At 44.3% G+C, this 13,001-nt stretch overlaps 1 protein-coding gene across 6 annotated transcripts in view; it reads left to right on the top strand.

The window, feature by feature from the left end:
• REEP1 (receptor accessory protein 1) overlaps positions 1-13,001 on the top strand; it is a 70,305-nt gene that overhangs the window by 35,443 nt on the left and 21,861 nt on the right. For all 6 annotated transcript variants that reach the window (XM_075499532.1, XM_075499533.1, XM_075499536.1 and 3 more), the window contains exon 6: positions 11,995-12,163. In XM_075499532.1, the coding sequence (XP_075355647.1) occupies positions 11,995-12,163 (169 nt within the window). The remainder of the gene's footprint in view (positions 1-11,994; positions 12,164-13,001) is intronic.

The raw sequence follows: 13,001 nt of genomic DNA on the forward strand, positions 1-13,001 counted from the left end.
ACTCTGTGACTTGTGTGGTATTGCTGTATGGCACATCTGCCAGCCTAACTTGAGAGAAAACAGTTAAGATATTGCAACCTGTAAATGGACCAGAAGAGCCTTTCCTGACAGTACTTTGGGGAGGTGGAAAATGATCTGTTGATAAGATTGAGAGGTTGTTATTGGATTGATTAATCCATTGACTCATTTTTATAACAAAGCAAGGACTGTTCATGTCTTTGCTTCAACCTTGACATTTAAATTACTCTGAATATGTGAGGAAAAATAGGACTCCTGGCTTCCTTCACCACTTCAGCATGTGGCCTCCAGAAAGTTGCTTGCTTCTGTGTGCCTCAGGGTGCAGATCCAAGAGACAGGGTGAGCCTGATCTGACAGCTCTCCTCCTCCAAAATGTGGTAACGCTCCTGCTCCCAGTGGGTTAACCAGCTCTTTGGACCTCCTCAGTTTAATCTATCAGAAAGCTAATCCAGAAAGAGAAAGAAAGGGAATACTGTTTTTTGAGCCCACAAATGTGTGTCAAGTGCCTGAGCCAGCACAAGGGAAGGGACAGAACTGCATTGTGAGGAGCATGGCTGGAGGAAAGGAAAGCAAGATCTTCCCTTCCTGTTCATGGGAAGCAGACAGATGAGCTCTGCTGCTCATGGGACCACACCCTTAATACATTTACACTCTTCATGGTGTAATAGTCAGGAATGGTTAAAGCAGCTTCTGTCCCTTGCCCTTCTTAGATGGAATTTGTTGTCTTTTCGGGCAGGGAGAGTTGAATGGCTGTGATTTACAGCCTGATGTGTTGCAGTACAGAAGTGCTGAGCTGGGGTCCCGCAGGTATTCAGGATGTGAAGTGTGATGGGTCGGGTGTGGATGTGTCTCCATTTAGCTGTCCCTGCTGCCATGAAGGCTCGTGAAGGGAGCCATTTCCAAGAGAGGAGCGATACAAGCAGGTACAGGTGATAACACCTTTTGTTGCTCTGGTTTTCAGCTGCTGTTAAATGTATGGCAATGCCCTTACTTGCTCACTTGAGAAGGAGGTTTAACAGAGCTAGATTATACTGTGTGAGATAAGTTTAAATGAGTAATTATCTGGAAAACACTTTGAGCTGACAGGTGCCAGACAAGACTGCAGTGCTGTCCTTAGGGGGAAGTTTCCAGGGAGGGAGGAAAGAGAATATTATTTCTAAGGTTTATCCTGGTTTTCCCAATGCCAAGGTTCAAGGGTATCCAGCTAGCCTGTGTTGAGTGTAGATGGGAAACTGAGCCCTGAACAGGTTCATTGGGTTTCAGCCTTTAACGGATTGTGTTAAAATTGGATCCTATAGAGATGACCATATATTCAGAAGCACTGAGCTCCTGCAGCTCCCATGGAAAACGTGGCTTTTACCAGCAAGTGAATGTGAGGATCTGTCTTATTTCCTGCTTCACTTGGATTAGTGGGTGAGGAAAAGATGCTTTTGTATTAAGAAATGGACCCTCAGACTTTGCAAATCAGCAACTTCTGGTGGCAAATACACAGTGAGCTGCTGGGTTGAAAGTGTACTCTGTACAGACCTGTTTTCAGTAAATTAAATCTAAATCTAAAGGCTCCTGTACTTGGAAACATGTCTCCTGCTGTGCATAGCCCTGTCCTTGCCTCTTTCTCTGAGCTGTGGTAACTGATCTTCTTGTGCTCCCACAGGACCCATCATGATCTTTTGTCTTTTGTGCTAAGATCTTTGGGCAAGGCCCTCTTCGTTCTTTTTATGTGCAGCACGATGCTGCTGGCGCTCTGATTGGCGTTTGTGTGGGACAGGCTGCTACTTATATATTTACCACAGGCTAAGATGCTGCAAGGTGTGCACAGCCACACCTTCCTTATCTCTGATCCCCTGGCCCTTTCCCCTTTCTATCTTAAATAGCCTAACGTTTTAGTTAGCCAACTGCAGGCTTTTCTCCCTTCCCCTTCCTCCTGCTCCCTTCCCCTGCTCTGTTTTGTTTTGAAGCCACAGTTGTGCTAACACTGGCAGAAACCTGTGCCAATTCATTTTACAGGCTGAGGAGCTGTCAGTGTCCCAAGTACCCTGAGTCTGCCCAGCTGGCTCGCTTGGGTGTTTTCTCTCTCTCTCCGGAGAGTCTATTTTTGATGCTCTCTAAGCAGACAGAGCATTGGATATCTGGTCTTATTACCCCTGCTAGGTGCTCAACACTAATCTTTTCCGTGCCCCCAGCAGCTGGCATCCCCACCAAGGCACATAATCTCATCTGGGGCTCTGTAATCCTGTCCTCATTGCTTGGTCATTCTGCCACATGCTGTGATTTCAAGTGGGTCTGTCCTAAATGGCGGGATTAGATGACCGGGTAGTAAATCCTGTTGCTCTTTGCGTGTTTTCAATTAGTTCCAACTAGTTCAGCCATTTCCACTTCCGAAGGGCTCTGGGCACTGACCACCACCTTCTTTCCAGCTCACCTCGGGGGAGGAGAGGAGAAGCAGAAAAAGGAGCCTGCTTTTGGGTCACAGCAGAAGGGGAGCACCAGCAAGGCTGTTACAGCCCAAGTAGCAGGGAAGGTGCAGGGCCTTGGCTGGGCAGCGGAGCCATCAGATGGAGGCCTGGGCATAAGTGGGCTTTTCATTGGTACCAGTCAGGTTTCTAACGTAAGCAGCTGGGACACGTATGGCTGCAGTGAGGAGAGGTACCAACGCATTGGAGGCAGCATCAGCCTCCTCCAGCACACTCTCATGTACTCCCTTGCTGTCACCATGCTCCCAGCACTTGCACATCCTCCGCCTGTCACCCTGAGCCTCCTACCACCTTCTGCCTTGCCCTATCCCCAGTGCCCAACCCTTCTACTCCCTACTTCTCTTCCCAAGACCCAGCCCAGCCCTGCCATTGCCTTCTGTCTCTACAACCCTCCCATCACCAGTTTTACACTCTCCCCCAGCTCTCTGACCTTCTCCTTCAAGCTCCTGGGTTTCCCAGATCCTGTTTGCATGTATCCTTATTCCTCACCCTGAACAAACCAATTCTGCCAAACAGGCCAATGTCTCCTTTTTTCCCCCCAAGACAAGTCCTGCTCCCAACCGCTTAACCATGCCAAAGCTGTAGCCTCAACTCTGCTCTTCAAAGGAGAGCTGCAGAAAACATCCCACAGCCAACAGATCATCGTAACCCAGAGGTTTCTGATAATGTACCTTTCTCTGCCCTTCTTCTGCCCTCCTGTGTGTAGGGCAGGGACTGTCTGCACAGCAGCTGGTGCTGTGTCCCGTTGTGTGCCCCTTGGTACAGCTCGCCTTTAGGAGGGGGAGTGGGGCACAGCGTGCTGCTGGCAGTGGGCGCAGTGCCTTGGCAGAAGATGATAAATGAGGTGGAGGGAGCAGGCACGCATGACTGGTGTCGATGAAAAGCCCATTTGTGCCTAATAAGTCTGAGAAACAGTCCAGGATCCTTTCATGCGTGGAGAAATATGGCTTGTGGTGCTTCCAGAGCTAGCAATCACTCTGGTTTATCGGTTAAAAGAACCAGGCATGCAGACGAAGGCGGGAGGGTTTCAGTATGTGCATCCACCTCTTTAATGCTCAGGAGTGCAGTGTCAGCAGTTCCCAAACTGCTTCAGCTTGCAACCACCTGTCTGGTCCAGCATCGTCACTTCCATTCCCACCTTTGGGCTCACCACTCCCTGGAGGGTCACAGCTCTGCTACTTTAGGGTCCCTTAGCCCAATAAATTTATTGGGAAGTTTCCCAGTGTATTGCTCGTTTTTTAAACCAGGGCACTGGAAGGGAAATGCTGGTGATGATTTAGATTTTATCCTCTCTAGTCAAACAGCATCTTTTCATTCATTTCTAGTATCTGGTTGGTATAGGAAGTGCAACTGCCTGAAAGTCAATATTTAGATCCCTAATTTTCCATGAGAATTGAGACTATTTACTGTGAGAGTTTGGAGCAAAAACTTGTGTGGGAGAGAGATGCTGCCTTTTGTAGCATGACAGTGGAGAACCTCACTCTTACTTGAGTTGGGAAAGAGGGAGGCAGGTGGTGGGGAGCATCCTTCCCTTTAAGATGCTGGATAAAGCCTCTTTGTAAGGATGAGATCCCACTGCTTGGAGGAAGATTGTTTCTTTGCTTATCAAACGTATCGGCAAACAGTTCTGTCCAGTCTGCTTAGTACTGTCTCTGTAATGGCCCCATTGTGTGCCCTGGTCTGTAACATGGCCAAGAGCTGCAGAAGTGAGTACGCAGTTTGAGAAACCTTTGAGGATCCATTAGTGTTATCTCAGGAGGGCTGAGCATGCTGCTTTTGAAAGTAGCTTCCTTTAAAGGTTCTCCATTTGGGATCCAAAATCAAAGATGTCATGGCTGAGCTATGTTACACCAATAAAGAGGAACAACGAATGGCTTTCTTGAGACATATGTATATATTCCATGAACTGCTCCTGTCATGGTATGATGTATCTTTCATTCTTAAGTTTTTGAGAATCTGTTTTTCCCAAATCAATAAAACCCCAATGCTGTTTGAGATACAATCCAGGTAGCTGTTTCCGGTTTCTCTCTCTTGTTGGCTCTTTTGTTGGTGTCTCCAAGAAGCAGACAATAGCCAGTGAATGCACAGGACAGCAGAACCAAACAGTAAATTTATACAGAGAGACCAGGCTGGGAAAGACAATAACAAACAGTTCCCAGGAGAGGAAATGAACTGCACAAACAAAAAGGGTGGATGAAATTAAGTTTCCACCATTAACATCAATGTCAGCTGGTTTCCCTTTGAGTCTTTAGTACTGTCTGACATCTCCAAACCGGGTAGCTGTTCCATGCTAGGCACAGCACGCAGGCCTTGGCCACAAGGATATTGCTTGTAGGATGTTTGTGTTCATATGGTGGCAGAAGCAGTTTCCTCCTTCACTCAGGCCTGTGCTCAGATCATAAAGCCAATAATTTTGCTCTCAGCGGGGCCTGCCTGCAGCCAGACATGATAATGCTTCTGCGTGCAAACTCCCACTCATTGCCATGAGTAATTCCCCAGCCTTACCCTATTTCTCAGAAGACCTGTCCGTCACCAGGACTAAAATGACTGCCACGTGTCCCTCACCTAATCCTGTGCCTAAATTAGTCATAAATGCACTCTGTTCTTAATGATCTTAAGTCTGGATTACAGAGGTGTCCAGACACTGGGGGTTTCTCCAGTGGGAAGCGTTGATCAAGTGCAAGGAGTGGAGTGGCAGCCCGTTGTGTTTATAATTTGCTTTACTCTTTAAACACACTTGCTAGGTAACACCCTGGCAGCTGGGGTTATGGAGTGGTTTCTCCATCTCTCTGGGAAAGATGAGGAAGGGAGAACCTACGTTCAAAGGTGTAGTCCACAGGTGGGTGTCCCTGCATTTTATGTGTATGTGAGTCCCTGCACATGGTGCCCAGTGTCACGCTCATGTCTCGCCTCAATTACTTATGCTTCAAATAGATCTTATTCTCAAAGCTTTTATGTGTGTTGCCACAATGGCTCTCTTTTTTCCCTTGCTAGGTGTCTCAGCTACTTCATTTACACTTGTATTTGGACCAGAAAAAAGGGCAGGTAATCTGCTGAGTGCTTATACTAACCTCTAACTATCATCTGCCTCCCCATTAGACTAGTTTGAACTGTTTTCAGCTGAGATTGGTCTGAGGCCAGATGCTGTCTGCTCTGCTTCCAGTGGGTAGATAGATCCTTGCGTGCTGAGCTTTAAAAGCCTGTCTTTGATCTCATCAGCAAAATGCCTTCCAAGTCCTCTGCTGGCAATCAGAGAGACTCCAGCAGCCAGGCAGGGAGCTTTGTATGAGGAAAACCCATCTAACTCAGGTTGTTGCTATTGCATTGGCCAAGCTGCTGTGTTTGCTGTTGTTTTCTCACTAATGGATAAAGGGAGCCTCTCTCCCACTGCTGTGATCCCAACTGGGGTTGCAGTGGAGCTAGTGAGGCCGGGACTTGGCTCAGAAGTGAAGACACATCTCTGCAAGCATTTTCTGATAGGTGTGGTTGGGGAAGTCCTGCTGACACCGTAGCGATAACTGACAACCTAGGAACATGCACTACACCTTATAGTGAATATCTGCAGGATGGAGGCTGTAACATGCATGCAGACATGTCTGCTAGCATGGAAGAGAACTACTAACCAAAGTTAGAGCAAAAAGAGAAAAGAACATTAACAGGTTTAGCATTGTGCTGGAAGGGTGGTGAGCGTGACTTAGTGTTCCCTTGCCTGTTCATTAACTACTGATCCTAAGATGCAAAAGGCCAGAAGGTGCTATCTGGTATTAACCCTGACCATATTAAAAGCTTCTCTTTTATGACTTGATGTTTTTTGGTTCCTGATTTGTGTCACTTCACCATGCTGTGTTACAGTTTCCACAGCGTCAAAATGGAGTTTGTAGGTATTAGAAGTGTTTTGAAGCCTAAATAATGTCTACAGAATTCTTTCAGATTGTCAGACTGAAGGTATGATGAAATCTAGGCACTGTTATTTGTTGTTGACTTTGTTATATAAATTGCAGGTTTTTAAATTATGTGCCTAATTTTATTTACCTAGAGCCTATGTAAAGTTATCTACATACGTTGAGTATTTTTAATGAACAATTTCATTAGATGTAAACCCAGTTTTTCCAGACTCCTAATTCCATCTCCCTCTAAAAAGTTTTACTTCAAATGTGAATGCAGAGATTAATTATACAGAGGCAAAGTAATGAAGACAATTCCAGCTATTGCTGATGGAGTGCCTTTTAGAGTGCCTGACACAATAATGACTTCAGATTTTGGAAAGGATCAAGATTTCTGATCCTTCCGAGCAAATATTGGTTGCATTGGTGTTTGTGCTCTGGGCCCACAGAGGTTAATGTTTGTTTCTGGAGATGATGATGTCTGCAACATTTAGAGGAAGGTAGCATGCAGATTAGGGGGCTTTGAAAGAAAGCTCAGTATTTTGATACTGTTTTGTCCCACTCTTTAAAGCAAAAATAAGGAGAGAGTGTGCTAGATGTGGGGAAGTAAGGTATGCCTATACTACAGTTGCAATTTTGACTGAAGCAGGTAGAGATGTACCTAAATTAGTTTTAGATTAATTACTATGCCACATGGATGGGAGCTTTAACTGCCCTTAGAATCACAGATTAGTTTCTGCAGCTTAAATGTCCATGTCTTGAGGGATGATGCCCTAATACCATTGGTAGTGTCATGAATCTAAATAAGGTTGAAACCAAGGTTGATAGGGGGATGCAGTTACTGGGGGGTGATATTGCCATGTTCTTTTTAGTATTTGTCTTTTGTCCTATTCAGTAGCACCGAGCCCTGCCCCAGCCTGGCCCTTCTCTGCCCCTGTAAAGAGAACTGTCCCATGTGTGGACCTAGCAGGGTTCGTGCGTCCTGGGAGAAGAAGAGCTGAAGAAAGCCTGAAGAGGTCCACTTTCAGCTTGTGCCGTACCTTCACCTAGGGGGTGAACTTTCCCTGGGACAAGAAGATCAGATGAATTTGGGAGCAGGTACACTATAGAGAGCAGGGAACAGAGAGACACCTTCTCCCATTTATTGCCACCAAAACCTCACCATCTAGGAAAATCACTGTCTACTGGATCAGAAGTACCATGCTTACAGGGACAGTCTGTGTCCTAGGAGAAGCTGGATGAGGTAGAAGTTGAGGCAGGAAGTCATGTGCCCAGAGAGAGTAAGGCTTAGTCTTCCAGCACCACTTCATGCTTGTGTTCTCTTCCAGGGGATTAAGTCCCCAAAATACAGGTCCCACACTGCCAGCACAATCATCCTGACAGGGCAGTTGGTGTTCAATGAGGGGAGAGAGAGAAGTGGTGTCATCTGTAGGTGGTGTCATCTGTAGTCCCACAGCCCTTCCAGTCCCCATTTTCAAAAGGTTGTATAATACCACCATTCTGTTTTGCTGTTGACACAGTGAAATGTTGTTATCATAGCGACTGTCATGATATTACTGCTGTCACGCGCTCTGGGATAAAACTAGCCCAAATCCGTGTGGACATGCTGCAAACATGCCTCTGGCCTGCAGTGTAGACATAGCTACAGGACCTGGATCTTCTCTCTGTGCAGACACATGGTGTGCTGAAATTTCTAGGGCATCTCCCATGTCTGTAGCAGTTGGAAGAGCATCTATATGATCGTGGCCAAGATGGTAAACAAAAATCCCCAAAACAGCTGCTCTTCATCTTCCACATGATTGTTTTAACCAAACATGGCCCAAGTAGTGTGCTGTGCTAAATCTATTCTGTTGTGAAATAAAGCTATTAACTTGTATTTTTCTTTTGTTAATAAATGGTAAGTCTTATTGTGGAATAATAAGCGTTACAGCTGGATAAAGTCTTTATTGCTAAAACATATAACTGCAGCAGTGCAAACTCTCAGAGTGCTAGCTTTTCAAATGTTTGTGATTTCATATACAGCAGCTACTTATCTGTCAGGGAAATTAAGGTTGGTAACAACACTTTCCATTTTACTCTGAAACCATCCTGATTCTGTGGTAATCATAATTTTTGTCATGTTTCTGTTTGGGGTCAGGCAGAAATGTGGCAACTGGGAAAGAATTGCATGTGTTACATTGTGCCCTAGGAGCAATTAAATCAAGTCTATCCTTACAAAGACCGAAGGTGGAAAAATTTGAAAGAAAATAAATGGAAGGGAAGTCAGCAGGCTTTCACACGTGTTCACTGTCCTCACTTAGCCTGAGCCTTTGCTATCCCTGCCATTTCTGAGATTTGGACAAGCTGTTTCATGGAATGGTAGGAACAGTAATATTGTACTATTATCTGTGTGATGAGCAACATTTAACTTTGCTGTTATAAACTGAGGTTAAATTAAATTAAAAAAATTAAAGCAAAAATCAAGAAAAGATAATTTTTTTTTTTTTTCTTGGAGAAAGTCAAAGTTGCTTAGCATAGCTGCTGTGACTGTGTGTTTAAGGCTGTGGTTGTACATATTATATGCTAATGTAACGGACCCACAGATGACAGGCACATATCAGGCCCTTGTTGTTTCAAAGCTGTCTCTGGGGCCTTTGATCATTATATGCCGCTACATCACAACTTGCAATGCAAGAATATTAACGTATCTTCCTCATTTTCAATGCAAAAGGTGCATTAGTGTCATCTTCCCTGCCAGGTTGGTCTGACACATGAATCTCATCTCTAATCTGACTCATGTCCACATACATAAATCGCTCGCTGGAATGAAATAGTATTTGAGTTAGCTGGCTGAGCAGAGCGGCTAGGAGGAGGTTAAAAGCTTGAGCACTGCTGCCACTTGAGCTGGTGGTGCAGGAGGAATACAGCACTCATGTTACAGCAGCTCATCAGTTGCTAACCCTCTGGCTTTGCTGGTCTGGTCATTCTGCAACAGCAAAATATTATTCAGTGATCTGATTGCTCTCAGCTTGCTCTCGCTAGGGATCTGTCTGTTGTAGTCAAACTGCAGGGTAGGGTGTCTTCTGTTAGCTTTAAACCCGTTATTGAGAATACGGTGGCAGTGCAGGGATTCAGTGCAAGCTACAAAACCAATCCAGAACTGCAGTGCACTGAGCTCTAGGCGGATGAGATAACTCCCAGCTAACCAGCCATGCAAGGAAATTTGAGTGTACCAGCCCAGTGGCAGTTGCATTTGTAGACTGCAGAGTAGAGGTACCTTAGACTGGCCTAAGAAGAAAAACTTGAGATGCCTGTTGGAGTGAGAACATGTCCCAGGAGTGGCTCAGCCACTGGCAGGAAAGTAGCCAAAATTCAGGCATCAGCTCTTGTGGCGTGTTGGAGGATGAGATGGCAGAGGTGAGATTTTAACAAAACATCGGCTCTATGGACTCCACTGCCAAGCATATAAAATAAGCAAAATAAAATGTCTCAGTACACCAGCAAAAAAGCCCCATCCATTTAAAATACATTAAAAAGTAGAACAGGCTAATGCGAAAGAGCAAAGTAAGTCTGCAGGAAGAACATGGTGGGTGTGTGGAAACTTCTCTCTGATAGCCTGCAGAAAACCTAAATGCAAAATGCTGCCAAACACGGTATACATAGAGAGATCTTAAGAAACCAAAGATTCAGTATAATAAAGAGAAAAATCCTAGTGCAGCTTTCTGGCTAGCTCCACCAGGTGACTCTACCCTACAAAGGACAGTTCAATTTTATTTTTCTTAGATGATGCATATTTCTACTGATGGTGCTTTGGGACAGCATTGAAGAAATTATCATCATGTGCTGTTTGCTTCTTGCCAATGCAGAAAAGTGCTGTAGTCCTGGATGTATAGCCTGCCTGTGGTTAAGTTGATACGCTATGGAGTTGAGAAGGAAGTTTGAACCCTTAAAGGATTTTTCTTGTATGAAAAGCTTCAAGCTGAAAAGTTAGGAGACTACTGATCTAGCAGTTTTCTTGAATGCAGAAAGTGCAAGCTGTCACAGTGACTGTAGTTATAAGCACCTGATGCCTTGTCTACTTACAGTCCCTAAAAGTAAGGTGCTGATTAATTTGTATGGGGTACAGGCACTGGTATTTCCAATACTCTACATGTGAAATTTCTGAAGTGATGTTGGTAAATCAGTATGTGTAGGTAAATTGATGCATTGCCTTCCCAATGTATCAATGCCAGTGCACTAGGGGACAGGCAGTGTTGCCTAACTGCTTTAGCAATGAATGTGTCCAGTCTTGCCTTTGATCGTAGATGGTCAGGATGAGTCCCTTCTCTGTGCCAGGCTGGCACCAGAGTGTGCTCTCCGCTGGTCCCTCACCTTCAGCCTGGTTTTGTGAGCAGGATACTCAAATCTGCAGCCCAGAAGGGAGCAGTGATGTATTCTGGTCCAGCCCCAACCTAGAGCCTTCGGCAGTGTTCAGGCTATGCTTCCACTTATGTACTGCTTTGTCAAAACCAAGTCTAAATGAAGGTGGTGTGTGAATTGCTATGATGTGCCTTCTCTGTTTTGTTAAACAGGGCAATATTTACTGTTGTTTGCCATCTTTCTGATTTCACCTCAGTCAAAGTATCTATTGAATTTTTACACTAGCAGAAATACTTTTAGAATCAGGCTCTATGTATTTATTTCAGTATTTTTTTCAAGACTATATGCTATCTTTCAGACTCCCCCCCCCCCCCCCCCCAAAATGTTAAAACCTAAATGTACTTTTTATCAGTTATGCTATTTATGTTCTGAATGCCACTTAATGTAGCCAACAGAGAAGGATAGATAGGTTCTGTATTGATTGTATTTTCTGGCATTCTTACTTTATGGCAGTGGTGTAGTATGAGGATTACAGAATTCAGAAGGAGGTATACTTGTAGTCAACTTTTTGATGGGATGTAGTTTTAATGAAAGGTATCTTTTAACCAAGCCATCCTTTACAAAGAACATCTACATTCCTTTCACCAAGGAATATGTTTGTTGCCTGATTGAGAGCTAGTCTAAAAAGAAAGAGAAATGTTGTGTTAGTTTATTTCTTCCTTAAGGTGCATGAAAAACAGCACTGGAATATTTCTTTGCATTTAACAATAACTTTTTATTACTTTAAAATTTCAGATTTTCTGTGTGTGCTCTGGAAATTCTGTGTATGACTGAGAATGGCTGGGTGAATATTATCATAGATTATTAACTTTAAAAGGGAGTTATTTTGATGCAGACTATTTAATTGTGTTTCTGAAGCCAAGCACCTATTTGACTCAGATCCTAGTGAAGAAAAGTACCTACTAGGAAGATACAACATCCTGCTCCTTTAGATGTGGCCAAGGCTGCTCTGAGCTCAAATGACTGCATTGAAGAATCAGAGATGCTTGCTATCAAAAGTTTGAATGACTTTGTGCATAGAACCACTCCAAAAGGAAGAGCAAAGAGAGGGAAATGATGCTTTTAACTACTCATTTTTGTCCTCTCTAGGTTACTGGACCAGGCAATTTTTTCCCTTCCTATTGTTCTGATGGATTTCAATGAGCTAGGGAGGAGAAAGGCTCAAAATGCACTGTGGAATCTAACTTTTATGTGTGTTATTTGCTTGCTTGTTTAACTAGGGACAGGGGGCCCTGTCTGAGAGACTAAGGAGCTTTAGCATGCAGGATCTCTCGACGATTCGTGGAGACAGCAGCAGCACTGTTCCTCCTTCGGTCACTGTACGAACAAGTAGCAAACAGAGCCAGCCAAAAACATCCAGAAGTGCATCAGAAGGCACTGGCAGCTCAGGTAAGTGCCAGTGTTATTTTCAGTGTTGTGTTGTCTGGAATATCATGCAGTTGAATGAAGTCATGCAGTTGGCAGGAATATATAGAAACAGACATTGCAGACAGCACATACCAGAATTCACAGGACACAGACACGCTGTTGAGTCTCTTGGCACTTAAGAGAGAAAACAGTGTCATCGTTTGATGGTTACTATTCCTGGCTGGTACCAAGGACTGGACTTGAGCATGCAACAGGGCCAGCATCAGTCCTTGCAACTTGAGCTGAAAAGTTAGGCTCTGGGCTGGGAGCTGCAAGCTGTGGTGGGTTTTCAATGAGAGGGGCTAATGGAAGTGCAAAAAGGGGGGATAATAATGCACAGTAGTGGGCAAGGATCATTATTATTATCATCAAAGCCCCCATATGGTGATACAGCCTCTCTCTCTCTTATGTTATCTAAACATAAATGCAAGTTCTAATGGATATCTGGTTTGAATTAGGCCCACTTGTGCTTCTTCTAAACTGTACAGTAGCTATTACAACACTTGACAGTTGTAGTTCCAGAACTTTATCACTGATGAAGCCTACTGAGAAATAAAACCCATATAAAGCACTCCTAGAAGCAGAGACCAAGATCTGACAGCTGTCTATGATATGAAGGATGTCTGCATAAGCACTGTTATGGAAAACAAGTATCTCCATAAGTGACGGAGAAGGGCATAGGTGAAGGGCAATGGTTTGTTTTCAAATTCTGAACGAACAAAGGGAAGAAACATAACGGTGGGAATAAGATCCATTCCTGAGGATTTAGTTACAAAAATTTATTTCAAGCTTGGTTAAAGAAATCTTTGTGAGCCCAGAT

The sequence above is a fragment of the Mycteria americana genome, chromosome 4 (assembly GCF_035582795.1).
Source record: "Mycteria americana isolate JAX WOST 10 ecotype Jacksonville Zoo and Gardens chromosome 4, USCA_MyAme_1.0, whole genome shotgun sequence".
In the NCBI taxonomy this organism is placed as follows: domain Eukaryota; kingdom Metazoa; phylum Chordata; class Aves; order Ciconiiformes; family Ciconiidae; genus Mycteria; species Mycteria americana.